The 14,318-nt window shown below is 40.1% G+C and overlaps 1 protein-coding gene across 1 annotated transcript in view; it reads left to right on the forward strand.

Moving 5' to 3' along the window:
* Window positions 1–6,078: 6,078 nt before the first annotated feature.
* INPP4A (inositol polyphosphate-4-phosphatase, type I, 107kDa) overlaps window positions 6,079–14,318 on the forward strand; it is a gene marked incomplete at its 3' end in the record, with an annotated part of 32,334 nt that continues 24,094 nt past the window's right edge. The window contains exons 1-6 of the mRNA XM_009710603.1: window positions 6,079–6,121; window positions 8,589–8,807; window positions 9,660–9,704; window positions 11,204–11,322; window positions 11,436–11,552; window positions 12,616–12,695. Coding sequence (XP_009708905.1) covers window positions 8,702–8,807; window positions 9,660–9,704; window positions 11,204–11,322; window positions 11,436–11,552; window positions 12,616–12,695 — 467 coding nt within the window. The remainder of the gene's footprint in view (window positions 6,122–8,588; window positions 8,808–9,659; window positions 9,705–11,203; window positions 11,323–11,435; window positions 11,553–12,615; window positions 12,696–14,318) is intronic.

Below are 14,318 nucleotides of genomic sequence, written 5' to 3' on the forward strand. Positions count from 1 at the left end.
GTCCTTCCTTGTGACCTGCAGTGGACTGATGGTGACATTCTGAGATGTCTGAAAAATTACTTTTTAATGTTTCTGGCTTTGTTGAGAAATGAAATTGTGGTTTTCTTTTCTGAAAGAGAGGTGTCTGCAGCAGTTCCTTGCCTATAGCAGAAAAACTTGCACAAATCAGTGTATCTGTGACCCTCACACTTCATTCTTGTTGGCCTTGATCTGAATACAGCTGCTGTAACCGCATTGTGAAGGGCAGGGAGGATGTGTATGTGTTTGTGTGTGCATGTGGGAGGGAGGTGTGGGGCTCAGGGAGGAACTGGGATAGCACATCTGCATCCACCGACCCGGAGTGTGCCTGCTGCACTGAGCAATGCAAACAAAGGATAACATGGTCCCTTTAGTCATCTCTCAGTCTCCTCTTGCTCCTTCTCGGTGCTTGTGCTCTTGAATAATTTTTGAATATACAAACATTTTTGAGTATATAAAGGCTGCATCTTGCTCAAGGCCCACTCAGAAATAGGTTTATTTCTTCTTTCAGTGTCTGTCTTGAGGCATAGCTAGTGGCTGACAGGTGATGAGCAATATCTTTTGCTCCATTTAGTCCTGAGTCCTACTGCTTCTTGAGGAGCAGCTCAGCAATCCATCATTCCTCAACCCTACCAGCCCTACTCCCTTTTGCCTGTCATCTCAGCTCACATCTGCCTTTATCTGGCTGGTGGAGAACCCTGTGTGAAGCTCCATAGTTTCTCCTCACCACTTGGGCAAGAAAGCAAACCAAATATTGGGAGTCTTTGGCCCAGATCCTAGGAATCTGGACAGGGTTTTCTGGATTAATTTGAAGTCTTTGACAAGGCTGGCAAAATGAGGTCTGCATGCTGTCTAAATAGATTGTCAAGGAAAACATTTTCAGAAACTGGCAAGACACTGAAGCAGCACACATATCCCCAATTATATCTTACAGAGTGCTCTTACTGTTAACCCACAGGGTGGGATTGGCATGTAAAAGGGTTCCTTTCACTGGGACAGCTGTCCCACCGAGGCTTTGAAATGGGAGCAGTGATGGGAAGCATAAACTGTTGTTGGCCTGTGTGGAGTTGGATGCTTATGCTTCCGAACTGCCAGCATCCCACCCTTTGTTTACAGGATTCCAGAAAGGAATCCAGGAATGAGCCTTGCAGTCAGCATCTTGGCTCACAACAACCCTCTCTCCCATTGATTGAGAAAGATTAGGGTAAACAAACAAATAATTTTATTTTCCAAGAAGAAGAAATAAAAGCAACACAAAGGAATCAGATACCTGGAACAACAACAAAAAAATCTATTTAATTTGAAAAGACATCCAGTATCATGTCCATCTAGGCATGCATTGTGTAAGAAGAAAAGATAAAGGATCAAAAATGCATGCGTGAAATGCAGTTCAGGAGTACAAAACAAATATTGACAGAGAAATATGCATCAGCAGATTTATATTAGTGGCATGAGACTCCAGTTTTGCTATGCTGCCTAAATCCTGGTGATAACCTTTGTGGAATAGTGCTCACACATTAGCATTTATTTTGAAGTTTCTAGATACTTGACACTTTCATTTCCTGAGTCAGTTAGTTATGTCTTATTGAAAATATGTATGTTAGAGAAAGAATTCACGCATTTCTGATTTGTCCTCGGATGCTGCTGCGTATTTTAATTTATACAAACGTTTTAAACACTGAATATAGGAATCAGAGCAAGTCAGAGAAATGCCATGTAAAAATGAAGAGTGCTTGGGAGATTTTTTTCCAGTGTGCCTGTGACCTAACACAGCATTCCTTCCATGTGGGAAAACGTAGTGTCAGGAAAGTAAACAAATGTTTAGACTGTGACCCTGGAGCACAGTCGCATTGCACAGGTGAAGCTCAGTAGTTTCAGAGAAGAATGTGAGATCCCATCAAACCCATAGAGGACAGTGCTAACAGTAGCCTGTGATTCCTGGGTTCTTTTAACCAGAATACACTAGCTTTAATTAGTGCTACGTTAGTCTGTGAAGTGGATGAGTATTACAGGCAGATGGATCAGGTAGATCCCTAGACTTTTTGTTGTAATCCAAACTTGACCAAAACTTCTGATTACTGATCTAGTTTCAGTGCTTTTATCCCTCTGTGTCTTCTGTGGCCCCCCTCTCATTGCCTGTGTGTTGGAGGATATTTTACTGCCATCCATCTGTAATCAACAGCCATATGAAATCTTCCGCAAATGTTAAGGTGTGTCTGATTCATCTCCATTTCAAGTCATAAACTGTTGGGGTTTTATGTGGTTTTTTCTACCTTTGTTCCCTACCCCACCCTTTCCTGCAGCAGGAGGAGCTCAGAGACAGGGTTAAGCTCTTTGTTTTTTCCAGTTAGAGCAATGCTGTTTCTGCATTGTGAGCATCACAGTTACAATGAAAGACTGCTTTAGAAGAGGCAGGCTTTAGGAGGGTGTCCAAAGGACCACCAAATTCAGAAATATGTTTCCAGTCCAAACTCCTCAACAGAAAATATGTCCCCTATTCTCATGGGCTTTTCCATGTCTGTACAGGTAGTGTGAGAACCCCGGGTCATGAGAAGTCATCCCATGCACAGGAAACGTCACCACAATGCACCCAGCGTGTTTCTTATGAAGAGAGTAAAGATTAATTTAGGGTAAAGACCATTTGTAAGCTGTTTCAGTTTCTCTTGGTAAAACAGTGGAGGAGGCTGAGAAGGTTGGACTTCAAACTGCGCTGTAGAAAGATTCATCATTTTCCACGGCATTGTGCTGTGCTCAACTTGATTTTTCCTTTCTAGTTAGCAAACGTGTGTGTTACAAATACTTGCTTCCACCTGTAGGTGTGCATATTTTTGTGCTCATATAAGGAGGACTGAAGAAATAGAAGTGTTGTAATAACAAGTGAAATTAAAACAATATCTCACTAAGTTAAGAAGAATGCTAATAGTATTTTTGTGGTGACTATAGACAAATAATTTGCCCAAAAAACTAAGTGGCCGAAATTACAGTTTTCTATTGAAAGTACTCAACTATATTAAAGAGATAAAATTAGGTTTTTAGATTAATTGAGTTTGCTGAACTTCATAGCGGGGAAGCATCAAGAAGAAAGTGTTTGACTTACAGATTTGTTTGTAAGTAGGTGGGAGAGGGTGGACAGGAAAGAGGAAGAGAAAGCAAGCTACTTTCTGCTGCTGAAATGGCCTTTTATCTAAATATCACTGAAAGGTTGCGTTTGGTGATTTCCACGCTGCAAAATACATTCATTGTATCTTGCAGGAGTTTATTTCATTTTCTTGTGGAAGACTTTTCCCTGTTCTTGCTGAGGTCACCCACTTGCTCAGAATCCTCAGGAGGGCTTCAGAGAGTGACAAGAAGCCTCTTCAGGGCAAACTTATTTTTTTTGTCCTTGGTAATCAAGATTCTGGTCAGTGGGAGAGAAGGACATTGAGCCAGCTCATGAGGGGAACCGAGACTGAAGGAGCAGACTGAGAGGGGGAATCCTGGCCATGTTGCAGATCCAAAATACTTACTGTTTCAGAGAGTATTCATTTCCACTTTTTGTGTATTGCTAAAACATTTTCAACCAGAGAAGCTTTTTACTAAGATGTTATCTGAAGAATGAAGTTGACTGAAGGAGCCCTCTTGATGTTTTGAAATGGGTTGTTCAGGAACAGGAACGCTAATTTGTAAGGTTCAGAGAGTGGTCCTTACAGTCCAGAGAGTCCAGACAGTGGTAAAATTGCAGTTCGGTAAGTACCCCACAATTGCTTTTTCACTCGTTCTTGGAAGTGATGGCAAACTTTTAGTAGGATTGCATCCCCATTTTTTTTAAAGCATTAAACAAGCTGTCACACTCTCTTTTTCTCTATTATTCCCTTCAGGTAGATGTATCAGTAACATTTCGCCTTCCACTGCAGTTGCATTTTCTGCTTTGGCATGCCTCTTTACCCGATCAAATGCCGTAGGCCCAGAGCACTATGGCTGTAGAAGAGTACAAAGTAGATTTTTGTCTATAATTGGAGTAGCCTCTTTCTCCTGCTTATTGATGTATGAATTGGAAAGATCCTGTTTCTTACAGTTGTGTAATGAGTGTCAAAAAAAGGTAGGTGTTAGGGTGAAAGAAGATTTGATCTCAGCTGACACGTTTGTTTCAATGGGTAGTTTGGTAGGAGATCTGTTTTTTTCAAGAAGAGAACAGACGAAAGCACTTTGCCAAGACAGTTGTGGAGATAAGGAGAATATTAGCTTGTAGTTGTACAAGCTAATCATCAAGGGATTATTTTGGGGCCGAGATAATCATTGTTTTTGCTTCAGATCTTGCAAGCAATCAGAGTGAGACCAAATGTCCAAAAGTTTCAAGCCCGTAGGATGCGCAGCTGAGCAGAGTGGCATTTGCTTCCCACGGCCAACTGCCAGGACTGAAGGTAGCAGGCTAGAAGTGGCATCTGATGAAGATATTTTCTTCCAGTCATGGGCTTTTGTGCAAATAGAACACCAAATAAATATTCACGTAACAGAAGGAAGGCTTGTTCAGAAGCCTTTTCTGCACAGTGGAAATGACCATTGCTTGTATTGGGGGTCAACAACAGCTTTTCGTGCTTCTGTTGAAGCTACAGTTGAAAACTGGGCTTGCAGCAAAACTTTGTGAAGTGCAAAGCTGCGCACATTACCAACATCCACTGTCTGCAGTATTAGTAACGGCAAAGCCAAAGGCTATGGGTAGATGCATCATGCCATCTTCTGGGTAGGGTTTGCCTGAACATAAATTACATCAACCTTTGGGATTGCTGGCTGCATGAGTGATACCAGTCTTTGGCACTATCTGAGAAAACTAGTGTGTTAGTACTACCTTTAATTTGGTAGGAATCCTACCTCCATTGTTTTTTATCAAAAACATGATCATAAAGTTGTAATTGTTGAAACGGTTGTAATTCAAGAGAGTGATCAGAGCACCTGTCGTTTGGGTTGGTCAGGCTATGCGGTGACTAGAGGGAAGTCATCCCTGCCTGAGCTAGCACAACTGTGGGAGGGATCCAGTTTGCCCAGCTGCAGCATCAGGCCTAAGCAAGTCATCTAAATTCTTTCTATAATTAGAGAGGGAGAGATATCTTCATGGGGTGATTCATCCCACCTACCTTGGAAAATGGTGACTCATTCTATGGAAGTGCCTGTGTCTCACCATTGACTATATAGAGAACCTGGGCAGTGAGTTGAGATCATATACTTGCCTCCTATGCAGTTTAGGTGAGATAAAACCCTTTCCGTAAGTGATAAGAGCTCATACCTATGTTCTTAAGCAGTCTTGGGTAATTGGTAGGGCTGATGTTTAAATCAAAAAGCTCAGACTGGACTTCCCCATCTCTTTTATTGTAGTATGGCATAGATGGGAGGTCTTGAAAGGCATATCCTATTAATGCAAATATACTTGAATGAGATGGTACCACTAGCAAATATAAACCTTCAGTTAACCTGTAGTAGATTTAAAAATAATTCACTTTTCCTGTATGCTTATAGCTAGCTGTTCATAGAACAGCCTCGCATAGTAATTTCACGCAGTTGAGAAAGAGCCCTACATCCTGATCTTTTGGACTTCTGTGTTTTGACACAGGATCTTTTCTTCTGACAGTGATGGTCATAACTCTTTCAAACAGCAAAATCTTGAAAGTTTAACTATAGAAAAGCAAGTGTAGTAACAAATTCTGTCTCATACTCAACATACCATGTACATTCCTTTTTCTTAATAGCACCAAACCTTTCAATAAACATGTTAGCGTACGTTTCTTACAGCTCTTCTACCCACTCACCAAGTGCTGACCTGAAGTCCGTCCTTTTCAGCAGAAGCTTCTTTCTTTGTGCTCCTGCTCTGACTGGCTGTTGCTATCACCAGTGCTGGGTGAGGTCCAGTAGAGGACCCTACTCTTTTTCTATTTTCAGTAAACTTTAGTGTGAGAGCTAGTAATCAGATGTTAAATTTACAGTTAATCTGAGAATGGTACCTGCCCATTAGTTGTGATTTATGCTGTATAGAAGGATTGATTATTTATGCTGATTATTTTGTTAATTTTTTAGATGTGGACTTAACTGATGTTATGATATGCAAAATCCCTCCACACATGAAGAGCCCTCTGTAAGTATGATCAGTGTAAGTAAATTAACAATGTATCATTAGGTGAGAAATTAATATTGCAATTTAAATAAATAGTTGAGAACTTAGAGAACCTTGGAAAATTATTATGCTAGGTAGTATTTAAATAGAAATAGTTTCAAAACAAAGAAAGTACCTGACCCTATTTTAACTTCTCAAGGATTGACCCCTTTTAAGGATGTCAGCGACTTCAGAGATCTTAGCTGAAAAACAATTGGACTCTTTAACCTAACTGCTGTCTGACTTGTACCTATATGAACATGTTAGTTATTCTCTAATAAGGTATTGTAAGATTTGGGGGAAGAGGCTATGGCATCCTGTCTAAATCTCTGCAAGCACATTTTGTAGGTGTTCTGTTTCATTAGGCAGTTAGGTTTAATGGACTTACAAACCATTAAACGTCACATTACATGAAAAACAAACCAAGGAAAACCTATTGCTGAAAGAAGGGGAAAATATAGGAGGATGGAAAGACTTGGAAACTGGCAAAGAATTTTGGTGGAAGTTTTATTTGACCAGATCTTAGGACATTCAGTACTATTCGAGAAAGACTGATGGTTCCCTAGCCACTTAACCACTTAAACATTTGTGGGGGGAGGGGGGGGAGGAAAAAAAAAAAGTTTTTTTACTGTGAGTGATCAAACTTTAGAACAACGAGGTTAGCCAGAGATGTTATGGCCAGAGAGGTCCATTCTTGTCCAAAACCAACTGGACACAGTCCTGAGCAACTTGCTGTAGGTGACCTTGCTTTTGAGCAGGCGGGTTGGATTAGATAACTACAGAGATCCCTTCCAGCCACAACTATTCTGTGATTCCTTATGAATTGGAAAACTGCCTGCTTTAATTTTTGGCTGTCATAAATTATATCTATAAACAGAGTGTTGTTTTGTATGCTGTCACTGAGTTTCCAAGCTTTTGGGGAGGGGATGTTCAGAGCTCTCAATTTTTGCTTCTTCCACTCAGGAATTCCCTTTTTTCTTATTTGAAATTGGCTTATGACATTATATTGTATAAACCTTAGTTGAATCACCGAGGCAAATTATTAGTTCTGAGTGGCAACAGACTGGCCCATCTGGTGGACACGGCCCAAATTCCTTCCTTCCTAGAATGAGCTCCCCATTTAAAATCTCATTCCTAAGCTCATGTAGATGGCCAAGGTTGTGTTCAATTCAGTTGCCTTTAGATGCTTAACTTGCATCTGAATTTTAGATGTCTAGTGAACCAGTGCTAGTTAAGAAGATGCTTGAGTTCCCTGTGGAGAGGGAGATTCTTTTGAAATCCCTCAGAGGGAGATGCTGACTAGTTAAATTCAGAGACTTAAGTTAGGCAGGTTGAATGTTCCTTTGGAAGCCTTCAGACAGTTTTAGACAGTTTTAAAATTCACTATTTAAAACACAAGTAAAAGTTAGGTGCTTTATTTAATTAGAATGCATCTTGCCCATTGTTAGGTCCATCAACCTAAAAGGAAAAAAATTTGCTTCCATTTTACAGCACGGTTTAAATGTTTTGTAAAATGTATGAGGGGCTGCTGTGAAGGTATTAGTCACTGAATTACTACCTTTCATGTTTATCAGATTTTACTCCTAATCTCACTTCCTAAATGAATGGAGTTTGTCATAATAGTATGAAATGAATACAAAAGTTCCATAACTGCAGTGCTAACGTGGCTGACAGAAGGAACATTCAAATTTATCAGCCAAACCAAAAGCACCACATTTAACAACATAACCAAATTTTCTATAGGCTGTGTGTTTCTTTCCTACTGTAACGTTTCACTTCATAGGCATTATGAGGGGAAGAACAGCTGTCATGGTTGTCTGTAGAGCAATAAAGTGTAGGGTGAAGGAAAGGCACAGAGGCTGCCATGTGCCACATCGGCAGGCATAGCCTTTTGCTTTTTCTTTCCATCACCATCCCAGCCCAGTAGGTTTTTATTTATAGTTTTCAGTATCCCTTTCTCATGGCAGTAGAGCCTGGAACAACACAGTGTGCTGACACTAACAACATTTCCTGCCCTTTTGTTCTGCATTCTGCCAACCCATTGTCCCTTTGTCCTTATCCCTTGTCCTACCTCTGCGGAGGCCCCATCTGACGAATTTACTTGTGCTCCCCAGGGATTATGAAAACCAGGAAACTTCATTAAGGATGGTTTAATAACTTAGACAAAGGAGAACAGCAGCTGGTCTGTTAACGAGCCTGTCTCAACCTCAGTTCTCTGACAGAAGAGCCATTCTTGCATGTGGTACAGTCTTCAACAATTTGCAGTAAAATGCTACAGATGTACAGTTCCTGCAAATTCAGTTACTGTGCATTGGATCTGCCTTGAGTGGGTTTTTTTTGAATGAAGTGAAGCAATTTTATGGCAGTAGGTGTGCTGCTGTTAAAAAGAACAGTAGCTGATAGTGACCTAAAATTTTGGTGTATGTTTTTTGCTCTCTTTATTGCTTAGCACGGTAATGTTAGAGGAATAGCAATTGGAGACAACCTGCTGCACTCTGCTACTCTGTAAGACAAACATCAGTAAAGCCAAGCAGCAAGAAAAGAAGGCTTCTTCATGACAAAATGACAGCAAGAGAACACAGTCCTCGCCACGGTGCAAAATCCCGCACCGTGCAACGGGCCTCCACCATTGACGTCACCTCTGAGATGCTAGGCCTTTCTCTAGCAGGTATGTACCTTCATGTCAGCTATTGCTCTGTTGCTCCTTTCAGAATCTACCTTGTACTAACATTGTTTGGGTTTTTTTCTTTTAATTGCTGGAAGATTTAGATGTGTCTGGTTATCTGGAGGGAATGAGATAAAGGAATTATACTAAAAAATTTTAAAATCTTAAGCTTACCAGTTTTAAATAGACAAAACATTAAAATTGGAGAGGGAAGGAAAAAAGAAATTAAACTAGATTTTGTGCAGTTATGTTTGTCAGTGAAAAATAAGTAACAGGGGAAGAAAACAACAAAAGAATGTCAAGGTCTAGGAAGAGTCTTAGCAACCTCCTTGTTTGACATTGTATAAAATTTTCAAGAGAGTTCAGGGAGCTGAAAATTATCTCCCTCATCTTTTATGGTTAGTAAATTAGGATTGTAACCCCCAGAGGCTTTCTTTGGTTAGCGAGAGAGACAGGTACTTTCAAACTTCTCCCTATTCACTGATCACAGAGGAGATGTATCTGATTTAATAATTTGGAGTTAATAGTGGCTGAGACACTAAATGGCTTTAATCCTGTTTTTTTCCACTGAGATACAGCATTTTATATTCCCATATTCCATATAATCTTGCATAGTTTTACATGTTTTAACATGTTTTGTAAAATGAGATCATTTCAGGTTTTTCAAATAATTTTTAGATACCAAAGATTAGCTAATAAATATTTTACATACCAGTCATGGATGGCTCATTGAATTAAAAATACTGAATTTTTCTATAAAATTTAATTTCTTTCTCTGTATGACTGCAACTTCAAGAAAGTATTTACATGACAGCAATATGTGGCTAATGTTATGTTAATTTTTCTGATTTACAGGAAACATTCAGGATCCAGATGAGCCGATTTTAGAGTTCAGTTTAGGTGGGCTTTGTGATTTTTGTGTTAATTTTGATGATACATGCTATTGAGTATGTGTGCGGTTTTTTAATTGTTGATTCTGAAGTGCCTATCATATAGTAAGGACTGAAATTTTGCTTTGATTTTTGTGGAGATGTGATACGGTTTTCTTGCTGCTTGTACAGTATCTTTTGATAAGCAACCAGCAGTTTGATTTTGTGATGTTTTTAAAAGTCTGTAATTAAAACACCTGTCCTATAAAATTTTAAATGTTTGCTATGTGAATGTTATTTTTAAATGTTTATTTTGATTATGTGAAGATACAGTGAAACTGTCTTCAGTCTCAATATATTAGCAGTTCAGGTCTTCAAACAAACTGAAGATTTGCTGGAAACACCATTTTAGGACAGATATTTTCTAAGAGTTACCAACTATTACACATACCTTCTTTCCTGTGATCTTTGCTGTCAAGTGATAATGTGAGATGCAGAAGGGACCTAATTTCTGAGATGGTTAAATTTGGACAAGAAGCTTGTGCATTGACTCACCTCATTTGAAGAATAAGTGACAAATATTTTCTTCGTGAAAATTCAGTCCACATTTTCAACTGCAGCATGGTTTTCTTGGCTTAATAGTGGACTAATGTTTGGAAAGTTATGCTCTTAACAGTATGTTTGAAATGAAAAATTGGAAAAAATTTCTCAGATGCATATAACTGTGTTAGGAATAATAATCTTATCAAGAACTTCTTAGAGCTGAATAAGGTACTTTAAATATTTTCAGATAAATTAAAAATATCTAGAACTGTAAAGCTGTTTAGTATACATTTAAACATTCTGCTTACTCAGGTGAGTTTCAGAATTAACTTTCTGCATCTAGCTGAAGCAGAGTCGGACCACACTGTAGTTACCTGTATCTAGCTAGATAGAATTTGGCTCTGAAGTTTAATGTAATTGTGTAGAGTCACTCTCTGAAATTTTTGTAGTTGTTTCTGACTCACCATAGTCCCTTCCCAGCAGTTAAACTCTCAATAACATTTTAGAGGAAAGACATTGCTGTGCTTTTACAATTACAAGCTAGTTCTCCTCCTAGTCGTGTTGCTTGATCAACGTTCAAGCACTTCTGTTGGTTCTCCATGGCAAAATGCCATTTGGTAATGGGCTTAATGGAGCGTGACTTCAAATCAAATGCAGCCGTGCTCATGAGATTCCCAGAGGAAAACCTATGCATGTACACTGCTCTGATGAGCTGTGCCGGGGGGTGGATAGGCAGGTGCTAGAAGAGAATGAGTTTAAATTACAGCCTTACTGCTTGGAGCCAAACTGGTCTGATTGAACCTTTACTGTTTGCATCCACAAAGGTGAGTGATGTCTGCCTCCATAGTGTGGCAGCGGAATGAGTATTAGACTCTTTATGGCTTTATTGCTCAGGGTGTACCATATGTTTTTATAAAAATGTAGAGTCTTACAGCAATATGAAAAAGATTCTGAATCTAAATTTATTTATCTATTGCATATCTAAAGCTTGCAGTGAGCTGCTAACTCCATCGCTAGATCGAAAACCAAATAGTTTTGTAGCAGTGAGTGTAACTACACCTCCTCAGGCATTCTGGACGAAGCATGCACAGACAGAAATTATTGAGGTAAGTGGTGAGGTACTCCTGGATTAGATTTAAAATTGAAGCTAACACAGGAAGCATTTCTTCCTAACAAATTTCACCTTGCATTAATGTTTGTCTTTTGTTTATGATTACAGGGAACAAGTAATCCTATCTTTCTAAGCAGCATTGCCTTTTTCCAAGACTCTCTTATCAATCAAATGACACAAATCAAACTCTCCGTGTATGACGTCAAAGATAGATCTCAGGGAACAGTAAGTTTTCTTTATTCTGTTGCCTGGTCAGTCAGTGTGGAGCAAGGAAACGACAGGCAAGGAGATAAAACTAGTAACTTTTGTGGAAGAAAGCAAAGGGATAGCAGCATTGATCCTGGAGAAAGCAAGATGGGTACGGGAAGGAGGGACAGATGCTGTGAGATGGACTTGGCAGTGTGGGGAGCTTTGAAAGTTTTCTCAAATACGTCTTGTCTGCAGCAAGTTCGGGAACCAGTGATTGAAATTAAGATAAATTAATCCTGTCACTTGTTCTCTTATGTTGTGGACCTCTTTACTGAACTAGATAATGAATGGGATCCAACACCCCTAACTGAGGCCTCTAACCTGTGCCAAAAGGTTGGGCCTGTTGGGCCCATAATGGAACAGTCCTTTTGAACAGAGCTGCTAAATTCCACAAGTCACCCTGCCCTGACACCTTAGTGATTTTGTTCAGGGGTAACATTTGTTCCCTTACTGAAAAACATTTGAGTGCCAGCCCTCTCATGTAACTACTTGGATCTGTGGGCAACTCAGTCCATTTATTCTCAGACCACTGCCCAGAATACTGTTTCAGGCTCCATATGTCTGCTTTTCCGTGGCTTCTTCAGGGGCAGCAGAGGTGTCCCTCTCTGTACAGTGCTTCATGGGGAGGCTCTGGGGAAAAAGGAATGCCTCTGGAGGAGGTAAATTCTTCAGGAGGAGCCAAGTTTGGGTCAGGGAGGGACTATGAAGTGTTCACATGCTCAGTCTGAGCCCCATTCAGTGATTGCTTTCAGTATTCCTGTATTGCTGGGCCACAACTTGTATACATCGAGGTACCTCCACTCAAATCCTAGAGAAAGAAAAATGCGTATTGTCCTCAGTAGAAAAAGGATTTTTGATAAATTATCAAATGTATTAAATATTAAAGGATTTTGATTAGTTATGTATGGGCATATGTAATTATATTTTTGTTCTCAGACTTTTGTGCATAATGATTGTATTTTGGGCTTTAGTGCTGTGGACAAAGCCTTTGTTTATTGTAAAGGTAAATAATTGCAATTCTGGTACCATCTTCTTTCAGATGTATTTATTGGGTTCTGGGATGTTCACTGTAAAAGAACTTCTTCAGGAGAAGAATCACAGGTTGCACTTAACACTAAGGTTTGTAATATTCTCCTTCATTTAGGAATTTATTCTTAATTCTTGAAAGCATGCTTAAGATGTGATGAAAACTTCTGTGAGATGTGATGAAAACCTTTTGTTTGGTTGGTTGGTGGTTTTTTAGTTCCAGGCCACTATTAAGGAAAAAACTATTTTATACTTGTCACCGTTTAAGGCTGGACCGGAGCTTAAAGCGGGTGGCAGATGCTGTGTGTTAACCTCAGCCTTTCCCAGAGGGGGAAAGAGAGGAGAAAGGGGAGAGAGACTTAGGGGTTGGAAACTTAAAACAAACTTTAATAAAACAGTAACAGTGAAAAGAGTATAAATAATATTAAAACTAATACTACTAATAATAGAAATAGAAATATACAAAACCGATACTGCTCTTCCCGATGATGACTGTGGGACCGCGTGCCATGCCGCGGCGGCTCGCAGCGCTGACAGGGCAGGACGGGCACCCAGACCTCACAGAACTTGACTGCACAGCGGGCAGGAAACTGGATTGAGGGGGGCACGGTCAGGGTCGGGGGCAGGGGAGCGAGCAGAGTCCCACCGGGATGTAGAGGACTGACCCTCGTGATCCCCGAGCTTTATACCGAGTATTCCTGTGGGTGGGATGGAATACGGCACTGGTCAGGCCTGGGTCACCTGTGCCCTCTGCAGCTTCCCAGGGGTGCGACCCCTCCTCCACCTTCCCCCCATGGGGAGCCGAGCAGAGCCCAAGAGAGCCCGCAGGGAACAAGCACCCACCCGTGGGCCTTTCTGCGTAACAATCCCGCTCCTGCTCCTATGCCAGCAACAACTACAGACATGAACTGCCATCAGCTCTGAAAGCAGGCACTGCCTGAAACCTGTAGTCAGCTTCAGACAGTGCAGTTACTAAGAAAACTTAACAGAAGGAAAAAAAATAAAGTACTGAAAGCAGAAATAGTTCTGTTTCAGCCAAACCAGGACATACTGCATGATAATTAAAACATGTAGAACAAGAGCTATCCAACACGGTGAATAATGTTAGACATTGGTTCTAGTTCTACACTTCATGAAAGTATTGTCAAGGCCAATTTCATTTTTGTGCATTTCATCCTATCACCTCAGCGTATGTGCCTGTGGAGAGTGGCGAAATAGAGTATTTTTAACTGTGCTGATGTATAAAGAACTTGTGATGGGGAGAATGAAACCCATTGAAACAGAGGGTTATCTTAGCTGTTTAGAATACATTGTCTTAGGTAAATCTAGGCTCTATTTATTATTTCAACATCTACCTGTTGCTAAATTGTGTATTTGTTGCTAAATGGTGTATTTATCAATATAATGCACTAGGAATAGGAGGAGTCATGTTACGGCAACATTGATTGATGTAACTTTCTAGTTTAATTCATATTGGAAACTTTTGTGGAGGGAACATGACTCAGGAGGAAATGAAAAAGAGGACATGAGTCTAATACCAGTCCTTGAGGTAGTACTTCTAATCATAGGAATCAAACCACACTCTTGAAAGCCAGTGTGGGACAAAGTTAAGTAGAGGATTGGGGAAGAATGAAGGAAACAAAGTGAGATTAAGGAAAGAGCGCTCTGATGTGTAAATGCACAGTGTAGTAGTGTGTGTTGAAAGTAGGACAGGCA

This window comes from Cariama cristata, unplaced genomic scaffold (assembly GCF_000690535.1).
Source record: "Cariama cristata isolate BGI_N322 unplaced genomic scaffold, ASM69053v1 scaffold1412, whole genome shotgun sequence".
NCBI lineage: Eukaryota > Metazoa > Chordata > Aves > Cariamiformes > Cariamidae > Cariama > Cariama cristata.